At 33.9% G+C, this 26,065-nt stretch overlaps 4 protein-coding genes across 10 annotated transcripts; 1 reads left to right on the top strand and 3 right to left on the bottom strand.

The window, feature by feature from the left end:
* Positions 1-357: 357 nt before the first annotated feature.
* On the bottom strand, positions 358-8,172 carry LOC107412663 (ornithine aminotransferase, mitochondrial). 2 transcript variants are annotated; one of them, XM_016020483.4, is made up of 11 exons: positions 7,754-8,172; positions 6,792-6,900; positions 6,342-6,572; positions 5,581-5,740; positions 5,357-5,412; positions 4,626-4,778; positions 3,491-3,588; positions 2,856-2,936; positions 1,987-2,220; positions 1,195-1,372; positions 358-810 (listed from the first exon to the last, which is right to left on the bottom strand). In XM_016020483.4, exons 1-10 carry the CDS (start codon positions 7,945-7,947, stop codon positions 1,219-1,221), a joined length of 1,470 nt encoding a protein of 489 aa, XP_015875969.3. In that variant the 5' UTR covers positions 7,948-8,172; the 3' UTR covers positions 358-810; positions 1,195-1,218. The 2 variants fall into 2 exon arrangements, with proteins under 2 accessions (XP_015875969.3, XP_048319526.2); XM_048463569.2 differs by lacking the exon at positions 7,754-8,172 and adding an exon at positions 7,372-7,506.
* Positions 8,173-10,968: 2,796 nt separating this feature from the next.
* LOC107412623 (KH domain-containing protein At4g18375) lies at positions 10,969-16,834 on the bottom strand. Of its 4 annotated transcripts, XM_060816875.1 has the most exons (9): positions 16,468-16,799; positions 15,702-16,314; positions 14,204-14,698; positions 13,280-13,519; positions 12,931-13,197; positions 12,180-12,235; positions 11,994-12,090; positions 11,385-11,517; positions 10,969-11,296 (listed from the first exon to the last, which is right to left on the bottom strand). In XM_060816875.1, the coding sequence occupies exons 2-8, from the start codon at positions 16,290-16,292 to the stop codon at positions 11,386-11,388; spliced, it is 1,878 nt and encodes a 625-aa protein (XP_060672858.1). In that variant the 5' UTR covers positions 16,293-16,314; positions 16,468-16,799; the 3' UTR covers positions 10,969-11,296; position 11,385. The 4 variants fall into 4 exon arrangements, with proteins under 4 accessions (XP_060672858.1, XP_015875932.3, XP_048319508.2 ...); XM_016020446.4 differs by having other exon boundaries at positions 10,969-11,517; positions 16,678-16,834; XM_048463551.2 differs by having other exon boundaries at positions 10,969-11,517; positions 16,468-16,798.
* A 780-nt stretch (positions 16,835-17,614) lies between these two features.
* LOC107412528 (probable glutathione S-transferase) lies at positions 17,615-20,041 on the top strand. The gene is made up of 3 exons (XM_016020315.4): positions 17,615-17,976; positions 18,820-19,415; positions 19,523-20,041. The coding sequence occupies exons 2-3, from the start codon at positions 19,086-19,088 to the stop codon at positions 19,856-19,858; spliced, it is 666 nt and encodes a 221-aa protein (XP_015875801.3). The 5' UTR covers positions 17,615-17,976; positions 18,820-19,085; the 3' UTR covers positions 19,859-20,041.
* Positions 20,042-20,342: 301 nt separating this feature from the next.
* LOC107412570 (protease Do-like 5, chloroplastic) lies at positions 20,343-24,026 on the bottom strand. 3 transcript variants are annotated; one of them, XM_016020368.4, is made up of 8 exons: positions 23,601-24,023; positions 23,134-23,283; positions 22,641-22,703; positions 22,391-22,480; positions 21,787-21,909; positions 21,307-21,394; positions 21,010-21,084; positions 20,343-20,804 (listed from the first exon to the last, which is right to left on the bottom strand). In XM_016020368.4, the coding sequence occupies exons 1-8, from the start codon at positions 23,883-23,885 to the stop codon at positions 20,698-20,700; spliced, it is 981 nt and encodes a 326-aa protein (XP_015875854.1). In that variant the 5' UTR covers positions 23,886-24,023; the 3' UTR covers positions 20,343-20,697. The 3 variants fall into 3 exon arrangements, with proteins under 3 accessions (XP_015875854.1, XP_015875863.1, XP_024931805.1); XM_016020377.4 differs by lacking the exon at positions 23,134-23,283 and having other exon boundaries at positions 23,601-24,025; XM_025076037.3 differs by lacking the exon at positions 20,343-20,804 and having other exon boundaries at positions 21,065-21,204; positions 23,601-24,026.
* Positions 24,027-26,065: the final 2,039 nt, after the last annotated feature.

Raw genomic sequence — 26,065 nt, 5'->3', positions numbered from 1 at the left:
ATATATATATATATATGATAAATTAGAAACCAGCTAAGCTTTTTTCAACAACTAGCCACAATACAGTGATGAAATCCAGCGAAGCTTTTATTTGATGTGCCTAGGTCCTTCCCAATTTAATAAGCTTGTCAAGCTCTCTCTCATGGATGGCTAACATGAACCTTCTAAAATAATCTTTTTTATTTAACAAAAGAGTCTCAACCTGTCCCTTTGCTATATATATAATTACATAACCACCAAAAGCTTTGCATTATTGTGTCTCCAACATGTCTCCTTCGACGAATAATTACGATAAGGAAAAGAAATACATATATGACAAGGTTGCAGAATTCCATAAAGAAAATAAAGAACAATAAAGAAACCAGAATAGAAAAAGAATTTATACGCTCCAAACAAAAACTTGATTGGATGGTGATTCATCTAGAATCAAACGGCTAAAAAAAAAAAAAAAAAATCAAATGAAGAAAGATACTAAATGCGTAATTAAGTTTTAGAGGGCCATGAGCTCACGTGTGGTGAGCACTTGCAAAATGACACAGCATATTGGGTACAATTCTAAATCATATGGAAACTAAAGATTATTAAAAGTGATAAACATTAAAAATTGTCCTTTAAGTGCCTCTACACCCGTGTAAAATTTCTAATTACAGTGTGTAAAAAGGTCTCACTATTTCTTTCGACGAGCACATTTGGATTGGATCAGGTTTCGTGCCTCATTTCTAAGACTTCACAAATTGGAAGGTGGCCCATTTTCAGTCTGAAACCCTTATGAGATTTATTCGCTAAGCCACATTGCCCATCAAACTGGATCTGCAATAACATGGGAAAAAGAAAATTACCAATTACTACCACACATCATCTTGTCATTCAGTATCTAGTTAATGTTAAATCTAAACAATGGATTACTTGCAAAATGGAATTAAAATCTAAGAGTAGAAGGGTGACCATGAAGAGCTTATTCAATTTAATTAGTTTTGCATCACTGTAGTTCTCTCTCCTATAAACATGAATTTGTAGTTTACATTGACATGAACACCTCAGAAACAAACAAAAAGGGGTGGGAGGTGGAGGGTCGAGGACAGTGTGGGACAAGTGAAAAAAGAGATGTAAATTCCATGGATAACTACGCCTATTGTAAGGAAAAAGTCCATAAATTCAGCATGTAATTGCCTTGCTAAGGAGAGTGAAAATTACATGCAATTCCAACTTCAGATATCTTCATTCGGAGAGACCATACAAGTTTCGTCCACAGCGGTCACAAACACTAGGAGCAACTGAGGAGATATTTTGTGGTTTTGTCTTCTGCATCAGTGGTAGATCAAGTTCAAGAACTTCATGAAGCGCATTAACACCTTCTTGGAGCTCATCCAAACTAAAAATTTCAAAAGTTAGTTAATTTAAAATTAATAATATATAAAGAAATAACATCAGGCAAAACTTTTTGTAGATTACTTAAATTGGATTACTGAGGTCCACATACATGCATTGAACTTCCTCTAGAATTAATTCAGACATATGTGATCCATTTCACCACAAGTAATCAATGTCAATGGAGGAAGTAGCATATAAGACCTAGAATATATGCATGCAAAATGTAAAAGTACATTTACACCCGACAATCCCATCCCATGTTGTACTTGCTATATTGACATAAAAGAAGATGCCGACAATCATAAATGGCCCAAACAATATAACAGAAGAAAAGAGAAAAATCCTCAGGGTGGTTCAGACCAACCATGAGAAACTACAAAGGCAAGCACCTAAGTATTGTTAACACTTGGAATTAAGTAAGATCTGGCTTCTGAATCACTGTAGAGAATTATGTCCAGTCACCAATATTTCAGTAAAATCTTTACATGAACTATAAACATCTTCCATTAACAAGGCCATATTTTGTGTGTGTATAAAATTTTAAATGTTTTTCATATCTGCATTTGTATGATTTAAAAAGATAGCAAAGCTGCTTGCACTTGCAAACTTATTTACCTCATTGATAACGGAGGAGTTAATCGGATAATAGAATCATGTGTTGGCTTTGCCAGGACTCCTCTTTCCTTCAACTTTAGGCAGATATCGTAAGCAGAAATTGGTAACAGATGCTTGCTACTGAGCTCCACAGCATTGAATAAGCCTCTTCCACGAACTTCCTTTATATAGTTAGGGAATTTCAGTTGAATCTTAACTAGCAGATTCCTAAGTTCTTCTCCCATTTGAGTAGATCTGCAGGATAATTAAGAATGTTTTAGAATAATTTCTGCATTCATTTCATCAGATGGTTAACGGGAGGGGGACTCAAAAAAAAAAAAAGAACAAACATATTCCATATATAAAAGTACAGAAATAAAGCAGGGAAAGTAAACCATGTTTATATAAAAGCCCCTTTATAACCCTGCTTAAATTCAATTCTAATATAACTTCATCACCATCTAATTTTCAGAAAGATTAACGATGCTGCTATAAAAATTCTTACGAAATGAAAAATGATGAGGTTACCACCAAAAAGAAAATTTAATAAGTTTCCCAAACTCGACGTTGAGCAGGATGCAATTTATTGGATGACCTATCTAGAAAATTCATCACTGATCCCAGGTTACAGAACATTTTCCTTTATTGCATTGTAATTTAAATGTGAATTGCAACATATAAAATTGAGCAAAGTAGACTATAGGATACATCATTAAACTTCACGATGAAACTAGATACTTGTAGATTAGCATCTTAAAGTTTCCATTGCACAAATTTGAAAACCACTACTTTGAAAAATAATGCATTATCCATAGTTTAATACTCTCTAGTTATCATATTCAAAATGGAACAGCTTCAACCCATCTTGATCTAGGTAATGAATTTGATACCTCTCAGCAAGTTTCTCATCTCTGATCACATCAAGTGAAGCAACAGCAACTGCACTGGCTAAGGGATTGCCCCCAAAGGTACTATAATTAGCAATATATAAAAATGGGTGAGCTCTTGCATGAAAACTTCCAAACAGAAGGAAAAGAAAACTGTCACAGAAATCCATTAAGTACAAACAAGGACGATAATAATAGTAGCAAGAATAAGAATAACAATAACAATTTGAAAAACAAAATCAAATTTCATGGTCTGGTCATCATAGATCAGACATAGAAATTAGAAGTTGTTTATTCTTTTGCTGGAAATGAAAACATAGTTATTCGCCTGAAAAATGATTCAAATTCCTATCTGTAAACATGAAAGCAGAGATAAAACTTCTCTAATAACCAATAGGGACTCTATAAAAAGTTCTATAAAAAGTTCTGGTGCTAAACAAGTGAAAAAGGTATTCCATACAAAAGCCCCTCTAATAACCAGTATTAGGGAATTTCCATTTTAATGCGGGCGCACTACATTTCTGTATCATATTGGTTTTGTAGGTAACCCTCAGCTTATTACAAATAATAATATTTCAACTCTAGTCGGTTAGCGGGTTATGAAATAGGATGCAGGAGAAAAGGTTATAATTACGCACCTTCCATGCTCTCCAGGTTCGATACAAAGCATCACATCTTTGTCAGCAAGAACTGCACTTACAGGTATTACTCCACCACCCAATGCTTTTCCTAATATCTGGTTTTTTAAGTAAATAAATTAAGAAAAAAAGATTAAAGTTCTTCTAAATACATAAACATTTTAGACTGATCTATGAGATGATAAATTACATGAACCACATAAACAAATAACTCATAGTTTGACTACAACTGCAGTACAAGAACTAAAACAAAAATCTGATATTCAGAACTTATAACTTTCATAAATGTTATTCAATACATGAATACTCAATCCCAAAGTAAACCCTTTTTTTAAATTTTTTATTTTTATTTTTATTTTTATTTTTTTATTGGGAAAATAAAGATATAAAATTGGATTGAGGTTAAAGCAGCTCTTCAATGCAGTTCGGCCTTTGGAAGTTCTAAGCTTTAAGTAAACAGAGTTTTACAACATTATGTTCAAATCTGAATCTGTTGAATATATGCACTCCAGCTTCAGGAGTGTTACAAGTTATTTATTATCGAGTATGTTAAGAATGGACAATTTTTAATTGTTTCAATTAGTTCTTAGATAAATTTTTCTGCTTACTCAAGTTTTGAGTATCGACTTATAACTTTCATAAATGTTATTTAATACATGAATACTCAATCCTAAAGTAAACCCTTTTTTATTTTTTTTTGGGGGAAAATAAACATATTAAATTGGATTGAGGTTAAAGCAGCTCTTCAATGCAGTTCAGCGTTTGGAAGTTCTAAGCTTTAAGTAAAGAGAGTTTTACAACATTATGCTCAAATCTCAATCCGTTGAATATATGCGCTCCAGCTTCAGGAGTGTTACAAGTTATTTATTATCAAGTATGTTAAGAATGGACAATTTTTCAATTGTATAAATTAGTTCTTAGATAAATTTTCTGCTTACTCAAGTTTTGAGTATCGACTCTTGGTTTACATGTAAGAACCAACTAATGAACCAATTTTTGATCTAATATGCAATTACATAATAATGTTTTTGTTCAAGTAACCATATGTCCAAATTACAAGAAAAGATGCAAAAATTTCTGCCATAACCAAAAAAAGTATCAATTGTTGAAAGGAAAAAGGAAGGTGACAGTTTACCACTACATCTGGTCGAACTTCTTCCCAATCACAAGCCAGCATCTTTCCTGATCGTGCTAAGCCAGATTGTATTTCATCAGCAATCATTAAAACATTATATTTTGAGCAAAGATTTCGGACAGATTTTAAATAACCATCAGGTGGAATTATAACCTATGAACAAAAAATACAATTCTTCTCAGAAAATTTGAAAAGAATGGAACAATTATAAAAATATGCTAAATCTGAGGTTTGGGAGAAGCAACCCTTACAGTGAATGCTATCAGAACATTCTATACTATAAGAGTTGTAATTGATATATGGATCTCTCATTGCCTGCTTTGCATGGTCTGCTAAATTTTGAAAGCAATGAGAAGGAAATAACCAAACACAATATGGGATTGACATGTAGGTAATGCTTGCTATCAAATCATATCTGTCAATAAGAAGGATACATGAACACCTTCTTTGTGAATGCTTAAAGAATGCCACCTGGTTCCATATTACAAGGATTTTCTATAATAAGTGAATTATCTGTTTTGCTGCTCTCGGTAAATACTTTGCCCCAGCAAAGAGCATAAATTGTAGGGACAACTAGAAGAATAGAGTAAAAATATGGCATATCTAGAAACTAAAGGTCACACAATCTAATACCTAGACAAAGTCCATACCCGTCACATGTTTTATGTCCTTTTAACATATCTTGTATGCATTCACAAATTGATAAACATTTAATTTTAGAGCAGACATACCCCAGCCTCTCCCTGGATAGGTTCAAACAGAAATCCAGCCACTCGATCTCCATTTTCTGCACATCATAAGAAAGGCAATCAAAAACTCAAGTACGGTTTTTATTCTAGTCTCAAACAGAATAAATGGAAAAGGCATCAACTACAGAATATTTCAACAAATGAGATATCTAATACTATAGTACAAACAGAACAAACACCTAACTATTAGAAAAGTGTATCCAGACCTTGAAAGATTTTCTCTAGAGCTACTAAATCACCAAAATCAACTTTAACATGTCCAGGCAACAAGGGCCCAAAACCTCGAGTTGCCTCATTGTCACAGCTCATTGAGATGACTGCCAATGTACGACCATGGAAGCAGCCACAACATGAAACAATGATAGCCTGCATAGAGTTCAATTTGAATAAGAGGCTTATCCGGAACAAAAACTTCAACTTACAATAACATATATAGATCACCAAAATGGTCTGAAGTACTTTGCTGTAAATCTAAATTAAACAGATGAAAATGCAGTAAAATAAAAGTGCATTTAGCAAAGACAAGAATATTTCAACAACTCAACTAACATAATTCAAGATCCATATGATAATATCCAAAACATAATGAAATTGGTGACTCAGCATTGAAGATTATCAATTTTGACATCACTAAGAGAAGATTACATATCCTGCCTGCTGTCTTACATTATTATCACCAAATAGAAAAAACAAAAAAAAAAACTCACAAAGTTTCTCTATATTAAGCTTTTTTACCAATTGCCTTTCTCATGTAAATATTATTGCATTTATTTGCAGTCTGTAGATGTACAAAGCATGCTTAGACATAAATAATTTAAGTTCAGACAATAAAACTAATCAAATCTGTTACCCCTGATCAATTAAGAGATTTATTAGCCACATTCTCTCTCTCTCTCTCTCTCTCTCTCTATATATATATATATATATATATGCATCTCAGTTATAAGACTCCCATCCTAGATTTTACCTCATCTTTTGGAATTTTCTTCTTCTTGTAACCCCATTTCCTGGCCAACTTAAGAGCGGTTTCAACACCTTCAGCTCCAGTATTCATGGGCAGCATCATGTCATAGCCAAACATGCTTGTGAGATGCTTAGCAAAGATTGGAAATTTATCATTATAGAATGCTCGAGAGCTAAGAGTGAGCTTTTCTGCCTGCTCTTGTAATGCTTTCATGATCTTTGGATGGCAATGTCCCTACAGAAAATAAATGAAGTTATATAATGGAAGGATTAAGCCAAATTGGAACTTCAAGACTATTGTCCTAACAACAAAATATATAATTGGACTGTTGATATGACTTCAAGCAAGAAAATTAATGTCATGTGATTTAAATAGAGATACAAGGTACTGGCGATAAATCAACTAGTTACAGAAGTTCATATACAACAGCATAATTTAGTGACTCATTTTTACCTGATTAACTGCAGAATAAGCAGAAAGAAAGTCTAGATATCTGTTGCCTTCTGGGTCCCGTATGGATGAACCCTTTGCTTGAGAGAATACAATGGGAATTGGGTGGTAACTGTTACAGAAATAAGTATATGATACAGATAAAGAAACTTGATCAGCAGATGACACTAAATAGTTTACTCGAAGAGAAGTATTTAAGACGTGGAAAACCATCCATAAGTGCAACATGCTTTGTGGTAATTGACATAAAACCGTACGTTAGGACAAACAAATGGTTTCCAAAAGCAGAAAGGGCGCAGCTTATGAAACGATGAGTTAGTATAATGGCCAGATCATTCAGTGTAGAAGACAGTTTCAAAATCTCTAGTAGAATACCCAACACTGAAAGCTTTTCAAAATCTCTAGTGTGAAATAAAATGGACTGCCTAAAAATTACAACTTCCAATAGCATCAGCCTACTATTAGAATTTACAAACATCCTCTATGTATATTGCAAACCAAAGGACAAGTTTCCCAAAAAAAGGTTGAAAAAAAAAAAATTTGTTGAGATTGATCAACATTAACTCATGAAGAAGTTTCATACCAGTTGAGGTTCCGAAAACGAGGTTCACTGCTATGCTTAGAAAACAGGCCCAAATAGACAGATAGGTATTTGGAGAAACAGAGTTCCCAGCCAGATGTTACATACATGTTATTTTCAGTCCCGTATGATAAGTTTTTCATCAAATACTAGTTTTGCGTACTGAGTATCATAGATCAGAGAGAAAACCGCGCAAAAAACTCTATTTTTAGCGCTAAAAACAGGCTCTATATATTTGTTTATTTATTTTTAAGTAAAATTGTGTTTATGTAAATCAGTCGTCTCTCGCCTAGAATATACTAAGGGAATCATGGCAAAAAGAAATCAAAATTAAGCCTCCAATTTCCACATAAATAGAGAAGCATGAGAGAGAGAGAGAGATTACTTGTGAGCACTATGCTGGTATTCAAAGTTAATGAGGTCCTGAGACGAAGAAGAAGAAGAAGAAGAAGAAGACGAGGCAGTAGAGCCACGAGGGACGGCACTGAAACACCTCCTCTGACTCCATAATACGCGGCGCAACATGGAATTCACCAACTCACCTCTCCTGCCACAATTCGCCATCATACTTACATACATACACCACCAATGGAGAGAGACAAGAGAGATTGGTTGGTTTCAGAATTTCAAGTTTTGGGGTTTTTATTTTATTATTATCAAATCAAATGGATTGGATAGAATGAATATAAATAGATAATTAGGCACTCTGCAACTTAGCACCAACATCAGACAAATTTAGATAATGGGCTTTTCTTTGTCGTTAGCTTATGCGTTAAGTGCCGCTGCCTCTCAATTCTCAATTCTCATTTCCCAACGCATGATATTGTATATATATATATAAATATATTTCTTATTATTACCATTTAAAGGCCATTAAAAATGTTAGCCAAGTAATTTGGTAATAATTTTGGTAGCAGCATTAGCCTACAACTTATGAGAAATGTTGAGTACACGTCGCACCCCAAAACAAGAAAATCGAGCGAGATTCTGCCGGTAGTGCACTGCCGTGTCGCATTTCCACACACTTCCTTTCTAATTTTTGTTTTTATTTTGTCATCTATCTCACGCAACTTATCAAAACCCCTTTTGGTTATTCCGCCTTTCCCACCAAAAATTCGTTTATCAAAATTTAACTATCGTTTCATTACTTCTCTTGCTTATAAGATGATAAATTTATTATAATGAGAGGGTGATCATATTTTGCTGGCCAAAGATGTAAATCTCTTCATGGTAAATTTGACAAGATATCTACCATGAACATAACAAATCTCAATCAAAATAATTATTATGCTGACAATTTTTGTTCCATTTTTATTTATCTATTTATTTATTTTTAGTACATGATCCAGACAAATAGAGAATTATGCAAATTTTTTCACCTCTCAACGTGGAAGAAATTTTACTTCATCTTACAGTACACCCACTTTTGGATTTACCCAGAAGCAAGCAACTTGCACTGCCACATTTATATTCATGTATCACAAACCAGTAACTATGAAAAATATTCAAAATTCATATTTTTATACTCCATTAGAAATACAACTTTCAGCTACCGCCATTAGATTATACAACCTGGGTATATATATATATATATATATAATATGCCCTGGTTCAAATAACCATACATTATTATCATCCCAACTGAGAAAAACATAGAAAAATAACATGACAAAACCTGAATCCCTATTCCTGTGTTCTTCCCCTTTACCCCGCACTAAAGTCTCCATATAGCAAACAAACAAAAAATTCACCAACAAATCAAGAAATCAAATATCAAATCCAACAAGCTAAATTGTCTTTTTGATATTAGTTTTTAGGACGTTTATGGGTATAAAGGATGATATGTTACAACAAAATTGTATACTTGTACAGGCAAATGCAAATTGCTGCTTTGTAGCGGATTTCACATCCCCACCGCACATGAAAACTAATAGACCATCAGAAGTGTATATCTTTTAGTGATTTCAGTTTCAGCACAACAAAACAAATCAATATCAGGGCACAAATAAATCGATGGCCTATACATGCACTGCAGCTGCTCTATGCTACTGACTCAGCATTAACCCCACTAATAGTGAAAAAGAATCTACCTGGTTGCCAGACAGCCTACTACCATGATCGGGAAAAACATAAAAATAAAAAAATACAGAACAATGGTATCTACAAAATTAACTAAAAGAAAGGGACTTTGAAAATTGTCTAGGAATGCAAGGCAGTGAAATGGCCAAACCTGGAAAAGATGACACAAGGCAGAAAGAAATTTTACAGTATATGCATTTGAGCATGATCCATTGAAGAAAGAGTAGTTGATTTTGATGAGCTTTTGTCAGCACATATATCCCTTTTCCGTGTATGAAGAAAAGATCCTATCAACTTAAAGCCATATATATCCAATAAGAAATAGTAACTTCGACAAGGTAAGCAGGTTGGTTCCAACGTTCAAATATACCTTTACAAATAATTCAAGGGTAAACTAGAAACACGGATACAAAAGAAGAATTATGGGGAAATGAGTAAAGAGCTTTAAAATAAGCATCATTGCTACTGCAATGGTTGTGTTATAGCTATCACAGCATATTTCAATGATAAGACGATCACGACACAGGAGGAAGAAATGTTAGAAGGAAGAATCACAATATGTGAGAACTTTTAGCCAATTGCTAAATATGCTGTACTAATTGCCGAAATATGCTGTAACAAATCATTCAAGGGTCACATAATAGATAGAACAAAAAACAAAAGATATGAGAAAACGAGAGTGAGTGACCAAGAAGCATCAGGATACTGCCGCGTTCATACTGTTTTTCATGGAGTTTATTTTGAATACCATAACACCATCAGGATGCAGAATGAGGAAATATTTTAGATAGCAGAATCTCAATAAGCACACACTTTGCCTTCATTAGGGGGGTTGGTATCAATTGAATGAACTATACTATCAATGAGCACAGTTCATTTCCAGAATCGCATAATTAATTTAACACCATGGTCAAATTTGAGAAACCAAAAATTTTGGTAAGAAGGGTGGTAAACCCAACCAGCCAAGGATCAGATAGACAGCGAACATAACTTTAAACTGAACAAACTGAATAGCCTCCTATTCATCAGCGCACCAAGGTAACAATACACTCCAAGGAAAGAGGAGATCTCAGATATGAACAGTAATCTTTGTCCAACAAAACCAAGAAGCAAAAGAAATGGAGAGTATTCAGGAATGAGTATGTTCTATGAGGCACAATCTACTGCAACTTCCCTTTTAGATTTTTCAGATACAAGGCATGCTCAATTCCGTCAAAGGAATATTACGAGATATACTTCAGAAAATTTTTGTAGATGGATTTTAAAGAAGGCCAGAAACAAAATAGTATTTGTTACACTGAATCCATGATTTAAGTCTGATGACATTTCATGTATCCAGAATCACGATGATTTGCCTGATAGTTTATCTAATTGCAGAAGATGATTTGAGCTATTTTTTCAGCTGCACTGGAAATGTAAGTCAAGGAGAATCTATAAAGAAGAGATTATCACCAACCACACTGCACTTGCACAAGTAGTAGAGAAGATGCTTCACAGAAGAAGCTAAAAGAAGAGGTTGAATGGACAGAATATACCATACATATATTATAAGATTGCTGAATAAATTTTTCCTTTCGACATCTTTGGAAAAGTTGGACTCTACACTAGGCAAAGATAAGATCAGATAAAGCAAATGCGAATGGAGTGAAAGAACTATAAGTTCCTGACCAAGTTTGAAGATAGTGCTGGATAAGAATCGACTAAGAGATAAAAGCGGAAACCTGTATCCCCTAAACATTAAGCAAGCAGTGAATCCACCTTCATGTCTCTGATATCACTACTACGTAAGGATCAGAAGTCCAATTGAATAAGCCTAGACTAGACAGAAGTCCTCTCCTGAACCAAAAACCTAAACGAGCAAAGGAGAGGAAACATGAGAGCGAAATGACCAAGATTTTAACTATTCAGCTTTGAACATCAATAAGTATCCTTAAAACCTTATGGGGCCATTATAAATGCCTGAATCAAGTTTTCTGCTGTGCGCTTCTGTTCAGGTGTTCCAGATATATGAGCAATACGTTCTCCACGGGAAGATTTGGACTCAGATATTTCTACAACTGCACCGGATATCTGGAAAAGAAACAAGTAGAAATGAGAATCCCTTTCAGGTAAACAAAGAAGCAACTAACACGTTCCACAGTATTGGTAAAACAATTTGAATTGGAAGCATGTTAGATCTACCCCTAGAAGCTCTAGAAATATATAAGAAAATACCATTATCAAGAAAAGTTAATTGTCCCATGACCGGATAAATGGTCAAAATTGCATGGCAAATGTGATCAGATGCAACAACAGCACAACTTTCATAGACAGGCCAAACTACAAGGGGTATCTATAGTCTATTCTGACATGAAGTTAAAATATGACATGAAAATTTATAACTCTCCTTCCTTAAACGTGGAAATATCATTTTATTTCTAACTAAATTTGTATTAAAAACTCTAATGACCTATCACAGGATTCGATCCAATGCTAACACAATAACTTACAAAAGATCATTGAAATAAAATGGATAATTTAATATCAAAAGAATAAGATGAACCAACCTTCCGAATATTGGCTATATTTGCCCCTCCTTTGCCCATCACTTTACCCACTGCATTGGCAGGAATCAGCATCTCAACTGTTGAAGAAGGGGGCAACCTGCATAAGAGGCATGAAATGATAGCAGTCTCCATTACAAATCACACAAACTACATGATCAAATCTCATATGGTGGTTGATATACTGACCCTCCATAGAGCTTAGACGAGTAAGATGACATAGATCCATAGCCATTTTCTCCCATCTATCAAAAGGAGAGGGAAAAAAACGAGTATTAGTGAGAAGAAGTTAAAGCTGTCAAAAATTTTCAGAAATACAAGGGTAAATAAAATTTCAAACAGATCAAATATATTAACAAGTAATCAACAGAATAAAAGAAGATAATCAAATATTACTGAACAACAATTGAACCGCAAGAACCAACAGATGAATAAAATAAAATTCCTCTTCTCAGCTAATGTGAATTAATAAATTCAAGACATCCGATACAGATATCTGCAAGGACAAACACAGTTCTCTTAATTGCCTTTCAAATAGATTCTTAAAATTTCACCTTCTACTTGAACATGGTAACTGATTTAAAACCTACCCAACTGAATGGAAAAATCTACAAAAATAAAAGATCTTGACTACCTTTGCAACAAAAGTGAGCACATAGAAACAATTATGGATGGTTCAACACCAAAAGACATGCAAAGATGGAAAGAGATATAAACACAATTTGGATAAATTTATAAATTATTTCATTAAAAGCATAGCGTAATGAGTCATATCTAACAACCTACTGATGTGAAACCTTAGAAGCATGGTAATAGAATCCTGCAGAATGGCACCTATGAAGAAAATTATAAATTACAATGGCAATCATGGTGGTTCTGATGCTGGTTAGTACAGATGACTGTAAATAATATAACTATTAAATTGGTCAAAAAAGCATACCGACAAAGACCCATATCCATAAAGACTACTTGACGAAATCATGCCCAAGCCACTTCCACTTTCAGCCCTTTGATCATAACCTAGTGAAGCAACTGGAGGAACAGAGGTCAGCACAGATGGCATAGAAAGAGCAGTGCCACCAGAATAAAGAGATTCAGCACCCAAAGAGAGGTTACGACCACCATCTCTATCTTTTAATGCATCATCTCTGAGCCTCAATACAATCTGAACAAGCGCATCTCTGACATTACCATTGTCTCCTACCATCTAAATATGAAGAAAAATTAAAATGAAGAATGTAATCAACAAGGAAACAGTAAACCACACAAATCAAAGTTTGAAAACGAACCTCAACAAGTTCATCATTGATATCAGCACACTTTGGCTTCTCACCTTTTGAAATACGGACATCAGCTTTAGTTCTCTTACGAATTTCATTAATAATTGAACCACTTTTTCCAATGATACATCCTATAACTTTAGATGGAACAAGAAGTCGCATAGTAACAGTGTCATCATCTTCATCATTTATCTTATCTTGCAGCAACAAAACAGCTTCCACTGCCATGGATTTCAGGTCATCGGGAGACTGCCAAAGAGCCAACTCAACATAATCAACTGTTCTTGAACATGAGTGTTATGTGCAGCTTAAGCAGAATGGTAGTGAAGAAACATAAATACATCACGAAATTAGGTTCGATATTACAAGAGCTATCATATCAAACAGAGATTAAATACATGCACATTTCAGTAATACATTTGAAATTAAATGATTTTCACCAAATAAAAATGTAAACAACCTGTTCTAATAAATAATGTTACCTGACATAGAAAAAGTTAAGAGACAGAAGTGCACTAACTTGGAAGGACAACTTTTTTTAACTTATCGACGTAATTAAAAGAACATATGTCAGCAATACATTGATGTTATAAAAGTGCTTATTGACTCTTCTTGTCCAATACTTTAATCCCAAGAAGTTAAGCTGGAAATGCTTACACAGGCATATCTCTACTCCAGTAATGAATCATTATACTAGAGATACGTATGGAGTAGAAAATTTCAGGACAGGCCCCAAATGGCACAATATGGTATTCCCGTAATTCAGGAATGGATTGAAAGTAATACTAAGGACAAGATAGGGATGGACGAGGGATTTTTTGACAGGGTTTCCTTACTTATACTTGTATTTTAGATACATATAAATGATATAACGAAGAAGTGGTGGAGAGGCCAAATGAATAATCAAGTATGAAGAAAGGCAAGAGGTAATACCTCTGTTGACGTGACAGTAATGATACACTCATCACGATCATCCCTTGTATCATCAACTTCAACACGAGCACCACTAGCTTGCCTTATACTTTTAATGGTGCCCCCACCCCTGCTGATTACACGGCCAATCTTATCAAAGGGACACAATACTCTCACAACTAACTCCTCTGATCGAGAGGCACCACTGAAACCAGAAACTACAGGAAGAGAAGATGAATATAAAGGCCATGCATTTGCAGTATCTGCATATCCTTGGAGATCCTGTACATGTGTAGCACCTAGGATTGGAGGGACAGATCTTGAAGGGAGAATGGAATCTGCACTAGGGTATAGCCCACTCGGTGGATAGAGTGGGACATCTGAAGGGATAATTATGCTTGGCGGGGCTTCTGGAATAGTTGTCTCAAGAGGAATCTCCTCCCTTGGAGTGAACTTGTACATAATTGCAGAAACTGCAAATAATGCTCTTTTCACTGCTTCAGGTTCACCAGTTATCTATTGACAAAAAAGAAACAAAAATTTACCCAAAAAAGTGTACTAAAGGATGATAGTAACACTGGACCAAAATGAAGAAAAAGAGCATGAAATTTAAATCACGAAACCAGTTAGCAAATGTTCAAGTGAAGATTTAAAATCTCAACTTAAATTTTTTTAATAGTTTCAAGACTCTTGACTTTTCCATGTGAGAATCTCCACCTCGTAGTGATTACAATTTATCGTCTCCAGTTATTTCGCATGTACTTTTAAGAGTGTGAAAGAACTCAAACTAATAACACGCCCAACAAAATTACAGAACAGAGAAAGAGGACCACATACTACATCAATTAGGTACAGTGCCAGATTAATTAAGTTACTGCACAATTGACCAGGAAACAATCTTCTGAAACATAGTATTCCAACTCTAATAAGTCCCTGTAGAGCCTCTATCTAACAGATCTTTACGCTAGAAGAACATCTTAAAACACATATAAATAAGTGTTCACAGTTAGTTCTAAAATATAATAGCAACATGCCATAAAAATCAAAATTAATGTTTACAAGGGAACCAAGAATCAGTTAATCGAACAATTGAGCCATCAAAACATTTTAGCTTCAAGTAGGAGTGTTACATGTTCGATATTTAGATCCAACATACAACATTGATCATTTTGCTTAATGCTTTGAGAGCCTGATAACTGCCATAGCACCATAAGCAGACCAACAAAATCAGTACATGTTGGATATCAGTTTTCCTTCGGGGACACCAAACTTTCTAGACAACTTTCCCCATTTACAATCAAGAAAGTTTTTATTATTTATTTTTAACAAAGAAAACAGTGCCAGATTATATAAGAACATACACTTGAAATTGCCACAAACTCTGAAACTTCTAGGCTGTGTCTGTTGCACAAATTAATATATACACAACAAAGCTATTCCAAGCAATAATATCTAAATGCTATAATGATAAGCCCTGAGAAATAAATATGCAACAGCTTAAGCTACGGCAAACACTAACCAGGAGAAAATTGTCAAAGTCCATAGCACATGAATGCGTCGGGTCAGAGGCATCCTTTGCAGTAATTTTAATGATTGTCCTTGTCTTGCTTCTCAGTCTCTTAATGGTGGCCCCAGCCTTACCAATTATGTTGGCAGACTGGCTAGATGGAACAAGAATTTGACATTCTTCTTTATCCCTCCTTTTCTTCTCAGAGTCTCCAGTAGAAGCCACAGCATTGGCAATAGCAGCATGGACCCTGAGAAGGGCATCCTGTGCAGCACACAAAGGCTGTCTATCATTGAACTCATCATCAACCTCAACTTCATCTTTCTCCTTAACATAGGAATAAATTATTATAACCCGATCTTTGGAACCCGGAAACGGATCCACAACCTTGATCTTTGCCCTTGTCTCTTGCCTTATTGAATTTATCACCTTCCCACTCTTACCAATGACACTTCCAATAACACCATCTGGACATAGTATCCGGTAAACCACCAATTCATCTCCACCACCCCTTTCATCTCTATCATTGACCCGCCTCTTCTGATTCTTGTAGTCCCCATCGTGGTCTCTGTGTGACCGACCACGCTTGCCAGTTTCACCCATTACTGGCAACTAGTTTTGCCTCCTGAAAACCGCAAAACCAATTATTTATATAAAACAGGCAAACATAGTAAATTCCCATTAACGAAATTAGGTTTCAAAAGAAGTCCTTCAAAAACTTCAGAAGTACCAAAAACCCAAAGCAGAAGTAATACCCAAGAAACAGAAAAACAAGTACCTTAGTCAAAACCTAATCATCAATCAGATTACATGGGGACCCAACAAAGAGCAAGCAGAAGTAATACCCAAGAAACAGAAAAACAAGTACCTTAGTCAAAACCTAATCATCAATCAGATTACATGGGGACCCAAGAAAGAGAAGATGAGGAAAGCTAAGAGACTGTGAAGGAAAATTGAAGACAACAAGAAGAAGGGACAGTGTACCAACCCTAGAGCAGAGACGGAAACAAATTGCAGAGATAAACATACAGAGAAAGAAAGAACTATGAGTGTTAAGCCCTTCGCAGTAAATTTCCTTCTTTGTTCGTTAAATGTAAAAATACGTTTTGCCTAGTATTCTGCGTTCTGATATCTTACATTGCCAAATCTAACAACATTTTGTTATTATTATTTCCTTTTTTTTTTTTTGGTAAATAATTATTATTTCTTTTTTTCTTTTGGAGTATTGCACTAAAATAATATAATTTACATTTCATAATTTTAAAGTATAATATAATTATATATATAATTAATTTAAATTATAGTTTCATTTCTATATATTCTGATATCATTTGATTTATGCCTTGACAAATTCTTCTAAGATTAAACCCAAAAAAAAAAGAAAAAAAGTGTTTCTAACTCTTATATTAAACCTATGATTAAAAAACAAACAAAAAAAAAACCCTCTTATATAAAACCTTATCTTTTTTTTTTTTTTTGAGGAAATATATTAAGCCTTATCTTTATTTAAAAAAAAAACAAAAAACAAAAAACCCTTATATTAACCTTGTGGAAAGTGTCGAATGATAAATTAAAATAAAAAATAATATTTTTATAGAAAAGTATAGAAATCTTTCTAAATAAAAAATAAATACTTATTTTGATTATTTTTAATTTAAAAACTAAATAAAAAATATATACTTATTATTAATTTTTAGTCTGAATTATCTCTTTCAACACAAAAATGTAAATTTTTTAAAAAATTAATAATAAATAAATATGTGAATAACATATTCTAAACAACTTAAATTGGTAAAAAAAATCCCAAAAAATTGAATAAAAATAAAATGAGTAAAGAAGTTACCAATGTTTATATATGAATGGCCATATTGCGTGGCATATAACTAATTGGAGTCTAAACTCTTTTTTTTTTCTTTTTTTTTTTTTTTGAAAATGACAGAGTATCCTCAAATCCTTTTCATCGAAATCTAATTTCTTTTATCATTTTTTTTCTTTGTTGAAAATCTGAACTTTTATCCTTAAAAAAGTATTAAGAAAAAAATCAATATTAATTTAGAATAAACAGGAAAACCCCTAGAGCCCCTGGCCGTCGTCAAGTCTCGTGGAGTAGTCTCTGTTCACGGAAGCAAGAGCCCGAGAAAGAGAGCACGGATCTGCGGCGACCCAGAAGAGCCATCAAACCGATCACTGATCGTTCATCGTCGCTTGTTTTGGATCCAAGAAAATTTACAACCCCTTTAAAATCAAAGTGGTTTATTTCATCGCTATTGATCTCGATAAATCAAAGGTGAGTTGCAATCCAAAAGTACCTTCAATTTCCGTTTTCGTGGATTTTTGAACTAACAAAGAATTTTCTTTTCTTTTTTCTTTTTTTCTTTTTTTTCAATGGTTTTCTTCCCCAAGCTTTGAATTTTATTCACCAACAAATACGGTAAAATGGAAAAAAAATTTCTGCTTTTGCAGTAAAATTTATTTAAAAAAAAAAATTGGCTGTGATGGAAGAAGAAGGAGATAAAGCGCCGAGGGAAGGAGGGAGCTCAGAAGCCGTAAAGAGGGTGAGGAAGCTGGTGCATCGGCGAATGCTGGTTGGGATTAAAGATGGTCGGTTTTTCTTGGGGAGCTTCCATTGCATGGACAAACAGGGAAACATCATTCTCCAAGACGCCGTGGAATATCGAAGCACTCGCCGCTCCCCTCCTTCTCCGATGGAGCAGCGCTGCCTCGGCCTTATTCTCATCCCTTCCTCTTGCCGTTCCTCCTGTCACGTCGATTGCTCCATCGAAGAGCAATTGGCTTTACTCTCTTTTTAACTTGGGAATTTTATCAAACATATGTTTGGCTCTATGTATGACACTTTATTCACATGCCAATATTGCTCTTGACAGATGAAAAATTCGGATTTTTTGTTTATATGTTTCAATGGGTTTTGATTCTTCTGCAAATCTAGGCTGCAACTAGTTATGTTTAGCTATTTTGTTTTATGTGTGTATACGTATGTGTATATATATATATATAGGGCCAGGCTATATGTATATTATATATATATATATATATATATATATTTATATATTTGCATTCAAAATGGGGGGCGGAATTGGTAAAGATGACCAATGAGATGATGGTGATTCAGATGATGGTGACGATATTGATGACGATTATGAGAATGGTTCTCACGAGGATAAATGCTTGGTGTCTAGATTTAGTTGGTATTGACATTTATTGTCTTTGACCAAATGCCATGGACCGATGTGTTTGATCCCCATTGCTGCACTATAATACTCTAATACATGATCTGGGAAAATGGTTTACCTATAAATTGCTTCCTTTGCCTCTCATACTTGCATAAGAAAGTTAGATAGCTAGCTTACTTTGGGCTTGAGCTGTGTTTGTTAAAACATGAGTGTTAGTGATGATGTGGTGGTTGATTTCTGGGCCAATGGCTTTGGGATGAGAGTGAGAATTGCATTAGAGGAGAAGGGAATCATATATGAATACAAGGAGGAAGATCTGAGAATTGCTCACAGAAGTAAACTGGTTCTAGAGATGAACCCTGTGCGAAAATCCGTGCCCATTTTGATTCATAAAGGAAAACCAGTTTGTGATTCAGCAGTTATACTTGAGTTCATTGATGAGACGTGGGAGGGGGATAGTTTCCCTCGCTTGCTTCCTGAGGATACTTTCGAGAGGGCTCTAACTCGATTCTGGGTTCATTTTATTGACAACAATGTTAGTTTTCCATCCACTTTATCTGGTACAAATTTCCTAGGTAGGTGAACATGAAATCTATGGAATGATTGTTTATTTGATCTAAGGATACTTTATGTTCTTTGCAGCTTTTCAGTACTCAAACAAAATTCTTAAAGAGCAAAGGTGAAGCCAAAGAAGAAGGCAAGAATGAATTGATTGCAGACTTGAAGCTTCTGGAAGGATTCTTAGGAGACAAGTTGTACTTTGGAGGTAATAAGTTTGGTTTCTTGGATATTGCTTTCATCCCCTTCTCTAGTATGTTTGATGGGTATGAGAGCCATGGGAACTTCAAATTGGAGGTTGAATGCCCAAAATTAGCAGCTTGGGTGAAGAGATGCTTAGCAAGAGAAAGTGTCTCCAAGGTCCTTCCCAATCCTGTGGAAATGTATGAACTGCATAAAAAATGGTATGGGATTGAGTAGACTTGATCAGGTCCGGATGTTCTTGGCTCCTCTACACGGAGTGGAGAGGCAAAGGTCCCTTCTTTGCGATGTTTGTTTTGTATTATACTGTAATTTGAGATACAAAATTACGTGCTTGTTTTATGAAAGCAAAATTTGGTAGTGTACTGTTATCAATAAAATAAACTACTCAACCATTCTATTTGTAAGAAATAAAACTTAAAAATATATATATATATATATATATATATATATATGAAAAAGTAAAGGTTGAGAAAGGAGGATGAAAAATAAAATTTCGTCGTTGATCAGGTGGGATCGGAGGGAATAGATGGCTTAAGAGATGCAAATCCTTTCGGACATATTTATTTTCTTTTCAGTTATTTGTCTACTTACTCCAAATAAATAAAACATAATATGTTGCAATTGATAGTGAGTAAAATGAGGATTTATCAATAAAAAAAGACCTTTTTTTTTTTTTTTTTCTTACCAAAATTTTTGGACATAAATAAAAAACAATTTATTGAGAGGATAAAACGACCACATGTTTACTACCAAATGGAATCTCTCTATTTACCGAAGCCATGAAAAGGACCTCATTTGTAAATGAGGAATACTTGTGAGTATATACAAATAACATCTGGAAACTGAATTGGGTTTGTAAAACATTGTGGACCTCTTTCTGTCCTCCCTTTCAATCTCTCCTATGAAATACAACAGTGGCTTCTCTATCATCTTTTGTCTCTCCTATCGAACGCACCATAATCGTGGCTTTTATCCATGAATGATCATACAAAAACACTGAAAACATTCGTGTACCTCTCACTCCAAGCATCTGGTTGATGTAAGGGATAAAATTATCAAAACCTATCACTGTAAGGTGTTCCATAGACGATGAGGTAAGGTACAGTGCGCACAACAGTATCAATTGGTATCGCAAAGTTGACACCAGATGATACTCCTGTTCCTGTAAAGCAAACGAAAATCAAAGGCATTCAAAATTTGGAACAGAATCAGTTAGCTTCATGTATTCATTATATCTTTTATATAAAAAGGGAAGAAAATTGAAGCATTCCACTAGTGAGAACTTAAATTAAATGTGTGATATGAATGAGCTGTCCAAAGAACTAAACAGCACATTTAAGAAAGAAAGCTGAAAGGAAAATATCTACCTTTGCGAGTGAAAGTTGCTGTGTTAACTCCAATAACATGGCCATATGAATCAATCAATGGCCCACCTGAATTTCCTGCATATTTTCAATGCAATTAAGCCAGAAAAAAAATAATAATAATAAACCTGATATATCTGGGGGATGATAGTGGCTAATGAATAATTCATATCATAACCAGAAGTCAACAACGATGATCTGTGTGTGAGAAAGAGAGATATATTATACAGACTTAAAAATCACAGGGGAAGAGTGACAACTATAATGTTGGATACAAAATCTATAACAACGAAAATTTACCAGCATTAATAGCTGCATCTGTTTGAATGGCTCCTTTAATGGCCCCTCCATTCGGTGAAGGTATCTCCCTGCCTAATCCGCTAACCACCTGCATTATGTAGTATTGTTCATAATAATAAGTATCCATCATGTAACCAAATTCATTCTTTTTTCTTTTTTTCTTTTTTTGTTTTTAAGGTTCACCATGTTATTCTTAGTATGTATCTTTTTTCCCACCAAAGGAATTATGAGAAATTTTATCAGTAAAGGGAACTGGTCAAAGATTTATTATTTATTTAAAGTTGAACAAAGGGGCAGTCCCAGAGGCATTCTAAATGACAGTTTGTAACAGTCCAGAACCAGCAACAGGTATTTAAAACACACATCGATTTCTGCATTGCTATTAGTGTTAATTATAGCCACAAGGAATTAAAATTTAGAACTCGGATAGGGAACTGCTCAAAGAATTAAGTTAGCAACAATCATATCATAGAAAAATACCCCTGCAGTTAGTGTATTCTCGTATCCATAAGGATTTCCAATGGCGAAGCAGCTCTGCCCCACATGTAAATCACGAGAGGTACCGACAACAACTGGCTTTAGTTCATATCCTTCAACATCAACCTGAACATATTATTAGGTTAAGCACCACATCTTGTATTGCTAAAATAATAATGAGATATGATATTCTAATAGAAACCACCATAATTTCTTAATTACAACTTCAACTAATTCATCATAAACCTTCAATGCTAATTTTGCATACTTAAAACTTAAGTTGACTACAATGTTTCAGAGTTTTGTCTTCTCTGTCACTCATCTTTGAATTCCTCTTTAAACTAAATGCTAAGTTCTCATAGCCATATTTCGAATAACATTAGACAACATGGAACCAGCATATCAGGAAAACATTTCATAATGATTAAAGTATCCTAAAGGCCGGGTCTGCATAAGCAGAGTCAATTGATTACTTACAATTCACGCCCTAACTTGCAGAATACTGTCAAATGTTATGTGCAAAACTCACTGAAATTGTTATCTGCATATAACAATGGGGGACTTAAAGCAACCTTTGTCAAGATATTGTAGTATTCTTGAGTAATACCTTAAGAACTGCTAAATCATATGCTGGATCATAACCAACAATCTTGCCTTCCCTATAAAAGCCATTGCCCCTTGAATCTGCCAAATACACCTGCTAAGAAAAGCACCAAAAATGTGCTTCCAAATAAACAAACGGATGATACACTAATTTAATAATAAATAAAAGTCCATTGACTAACAGTGAAAAGAATTAAAGAGGAAGTTAAATTACAATGTTTAAAATCACAAATAGAAGAAAAGAAGGACAGAACCTTACAACGCTGCAGTCCACTTGTATCAGTAATTAATTTTGTGACAACGTGGTAATTCGTTACCTGTTTTAAAATAGATTTCACCACTTTTAGTAACATGGGAGTGAATCAATGAGCTACAAGTACGGATCTAGTTACCTAGAGTATGCAATTACTAAGTGATATTTACAGCATACACCACTTTTCAGAAATCCTTACAAAAGTACGAAATGTAGTGTGTTAGATGATAACCATCAGATGCTAGATTATTTATTTACTGATCTTAGTAAAATTTAGTCACCTATAAACAAGTTCAAGTCTAAAGTTTATATAATCTGCATTATAAATAAAACAGAGAAAATTAGTCTATCTCCTCCCAAATATTAATGGATTTTTAACCGATAGCTGAAGAAATGACCAAAACTATACCACGAAAAAACAAACATAGAAGATGCTATGGGAAGCAACGTTTAAAGCAGAAATAAAGGGGAAAAGGGAAGATGGTAATGCTTACAATATGACCAAACTTATCCCAAATGAAGCCCGAACCTGTCCCTTCAACTTTTGCATTTATATCCTCACTAAGCATGAATTCCTTAGACGAGGTCTTGAGGTTTTTGTCTATCTCAAGGTCTTTAATAAAAACCACGGATGTAGAAGCTTCCTACAGTTAGAAGTAAAATAAATTAAACTTCTGCATTATGCTAGATAGACGGGCATGAAGAAAAAACAATTAGTTAAAATTTTGCAACTTTAAGGCCCAAATGCAAAACTTTTGTGAAAAAATAAGCACCCCCAACTATCAAATTCTTCTACCCAATCACATTACAACTGGCATTGGCTAAACAAATAAGCAAAACAACAAAATGTATCATTTTTACAAATTTGACTACTTCAATAAAAAGAAGAATATGCCAAACAAAATCCAAAAAAAAAATAAATAAATAAGTACACCCTTCAATAGAAAGAAGAAAAGAAGACCTGGAAAAGATGGACCATGTGGTCTTCTTCTTGCTGAAGTTCATCTTGCTGTTGCAGAGCAAGTGCAATATTGTGAAATGAAGGGGGTGAGCGAATTGGGCTGTACAGGCAGAGTAAGGAAGCAACAAGAGCAGTAGGACCCACTAGTAAGGTCCTTCGCCTTGTGAGGAGTCCCTTCGGTGTGGAGCTTGAAGTTGAAGGTGAAGAAGAAGAAGAAGAAGAAGAAGAGGTTGTGGGTATGATAGAAGAGGAGCTAAATTGGCCGAGGCAACCCAATACCACCATCTTACGTTTAACTTTCCCGGGTCTCAACTCTCAACCCAACATCAACGCCTGAAATTTATTTGCTTCTTTATTCGTTTCCATTGGACATAAAACTACGCTGTCTTTGCCTGCCTATCTTCTTCTTCTTTGGAAAAAAGAAAATTAAAAATAATAATAATAATAATAATGACCTAAAATTTATTTATTTTTCTTCTAAGAGAAAAGAAATATATAAATCAGACTTCTTTTTTATTTAAAACACAGTCGAACTTATTCCATTCTTTATTTTAATTAATATACCTTAAACAAAATTTTCTTTTTAGAAGAAAAAAATACTGTAATAAAACTTGTGAATTTTTTTTTTAAATATTGGTTAAAAATAGAATAAAATTACTTAATACCCCTGTCTCTGCATATAGCCTTGTCCAAAGTGTTGAATTATATCTTTTCCTGCTGAACAGGCTAAAATATTAATCATTGAAGCTAATGACAAAATATATGTATATATATTAATCATTGAAGTCTTGAATATATATATATATATATATATATATATATGTATATTGATGAATGAAGCACATTAACATATGTTCTAAAACAACGTGGAAAAAGGAACTATTAACTTCGTTCAGAAAGTCAAGCACAGAATTAGATAGAAAATTAAGGCGCATGCTACGTCCTTATTGGCAAGATGTTGTAATTTGAAGCTGTGAAGACCCTTTTTTTTGGGGTAAATATTTTATCTAATCAGTTATTTCTTCAAGACTTCAAAATATATATCCATATATATGTATATACGTGGAATTGTGTATATCACCAATTCATGAAACCAATACATGAAGTGGCATCTAAATAATAAGTTACAAATTCAACTCTTCATTTGAAAGAACGATTAAAAGTTGTGAGAGGCTTCATAGAATATCACATCAAAAATCTGAAGCCTTTGATCACACATATATCTATATAGACCTAAGAATTAAAGTCCCAATCTTCTTATGTAGATAATTAATGGTGATTCAGGCAATTCACATCAAAAGAAACGGAGTAGGAGTAAAGTAGGTAAACAAAGAGATCGCTTTATAAATCTATTCACATAAAATTAATCAGTAGATTTTAAATTATCGACACCCTTCCATGTTACTGGAGCTTGCTTACAACACCATGGCTTCCTTTTTTTCTTTTTTTTCTTTTTTTAATTAAAGTATGCTATTTAACCTGAAAAAGTTAATAACTGCTTCTCTTATCTCTAGAAATTGATTGAAGGGAAATCTGATTGATCTTGTCCACCTTGGAAAAGTACCTTTTTTTCATTTATTTAATTACAAAGGAGTATTAGGTGTCAAAAATCATTTTCTCAGGTGTTACCATCAAACTAATTTCATTGAATCCTCTCTAGCTTGCATGAATCATCTTCTAGCTTTTCAATAAAAATTTGTATTAATTACACATAATAATATGTATTTATATTTTTATATATTCAGTAAGGAGAATAGTCATTTTCCCACTCTTAATTTGTCCTGATCGACAACAAGGTTGAGATTAATGCTTTCTAAAGTTGCTACCCAAATTATAGATTACATTGCTTACTTGTTAATTAACTAATTTTGCACAAAAAATTTCAAAAAGAAAACTTCAATACAACAAAACCGGCTAGATTTTTCAGCTAATAGAAATTTCAACAGACTTGTACTTATGCTACCACATAATTAATTGGATGTGTGTTTATTCCCCAAAAATAAGAAAGAATTTGTACTTTTGACTAAACTTGTTCTCCTATAACAATTGGAAAAATGGGGGCCTAACATTGCATGTCAAGTCGGTTATGTCTGTTTCTCTGCTTTTTATTGTCGGAAAGATACAATGTAAAAGTATCATCTAAATAAATTTTATTTTTTTAATATTTATGCTGATCATATTTGTCGTATTGAACATGGCCAGTAAAAAAAGCTTGAGAACACTAGAAATCTGGCCGACCATATCAATTTAGGTCTTATCATAGCTATGAACTTTAATTTACTCAAGAGTTTTCTTCGATAATTGTGTGGGTATGAAACGTGTGCATTTAATACTTTTCTATTTTAATAAGGATATGTTGTTAATCGAACTAGAAGATTCTTTTACTTTATCAAAATCTTACAAAAATTTGATGGGGAGTATGTAAAATTAAGAGCGAAATTTGAGTCAAGGTGCCAAGAACTATA

Source organism: Ziziphus jujuba, chromosome 1 (genome assembly GCF_031755915.1).
Source record: "Ziziphus jujuba cultivar Dongzao chromosome 1, ASM3175591v1".
In the NCBI taxonomy this organism is placed as follows: domain Eukaryota; kingdom Viridiplantae; phylum Streptophyta; class Magnoliopsida; order Rosales; family Rhamnaceae; genus Ziziphus; species Ziziphus jujuba.
Note: the sequence above shows the minus strand (reverse complement) of the source record. Positions and strands in the feature narration are given on the sequence as shown.

Bases quoted from the DNA above. Each gene is read 5' to 3' on its own strand.
- LOC107412528 (XM_016020315.4), top strand. From the start codon at position 19,086: ATGAGTGTTAGTGATGATGTGGTGGTTGATTTCTGGGCCAATGGCTTT. The intron at 19,416-19,522 runs GTTAGTTTTCCA...TGTTCTTTGCAG, and splicing joins TTCATTTTATTGACAACAAT to CTTTTCAGTACTCAAACAAA.
- LOC107412663 (XM_016020483.4), bottom strand. From the start codon at position 7,947: ATGTATGTAAGTATGATGGCGAATTGTGGCAGGAGAGGTGAGTTGGTG. The intron at 6,573-6,791 runs GTAAAAATGAGT...TATTTTCTGTAG, and splicing joins CTTATTCTGCAGTTAATCAG to GGACATTGCCATCCAAAGAT. The intron at 5,413-5,580 runs GTCTGGATACAC...TATGATGTGCAG, and splicing joins TCTAGAGAAAATCTTTCAAG to AAAATGGAGATCGAGTGGCT.
- LOC107412623 (XM_016020446.4), bottom strand. From the start codon at position 16,292: ATGGGTGAAACTGGCAAGCGTGGTCGGTCACACAGAGACCACGATGGG. The intron at 13,520-14,203 runs GTATTACCTCTT...GCTCTTTGGCAG, and splicing joins TTACTGTCACGTCAACAGAG to TCTCCCGATGACCTGAAATC. The intron at 12,236-12,930 runs GTATGCTTTTTT...TCCTTTTGATAG, and splicing joins ATGGATATGGGTCTTTGTCG to ATGGGAGAAAATGGCTATGG.
- LOC107412570 (XM_016020368.4), bottom strand. From the start codon at position 23,885: ATGGTGGTATTGGGTTGCCTCGGCCAATTTAGCTCCTCTTCTATCATA. The intron at 23,284-23,600 runs GTCTTCTTTTCT...TTCTAACTGTAG, and splicing joins ACATGGTCCATCTTTTCCAG to GAAGCTTCTACATCCGTGGT. The intron at 22,481-22,640 runs GTTCTGTCCTTC...TTTTCTTAGCAG, and splicing joins GTGGACTGCAGCGTTGTAAG to GTGTATTTGGCAGATTCAAG.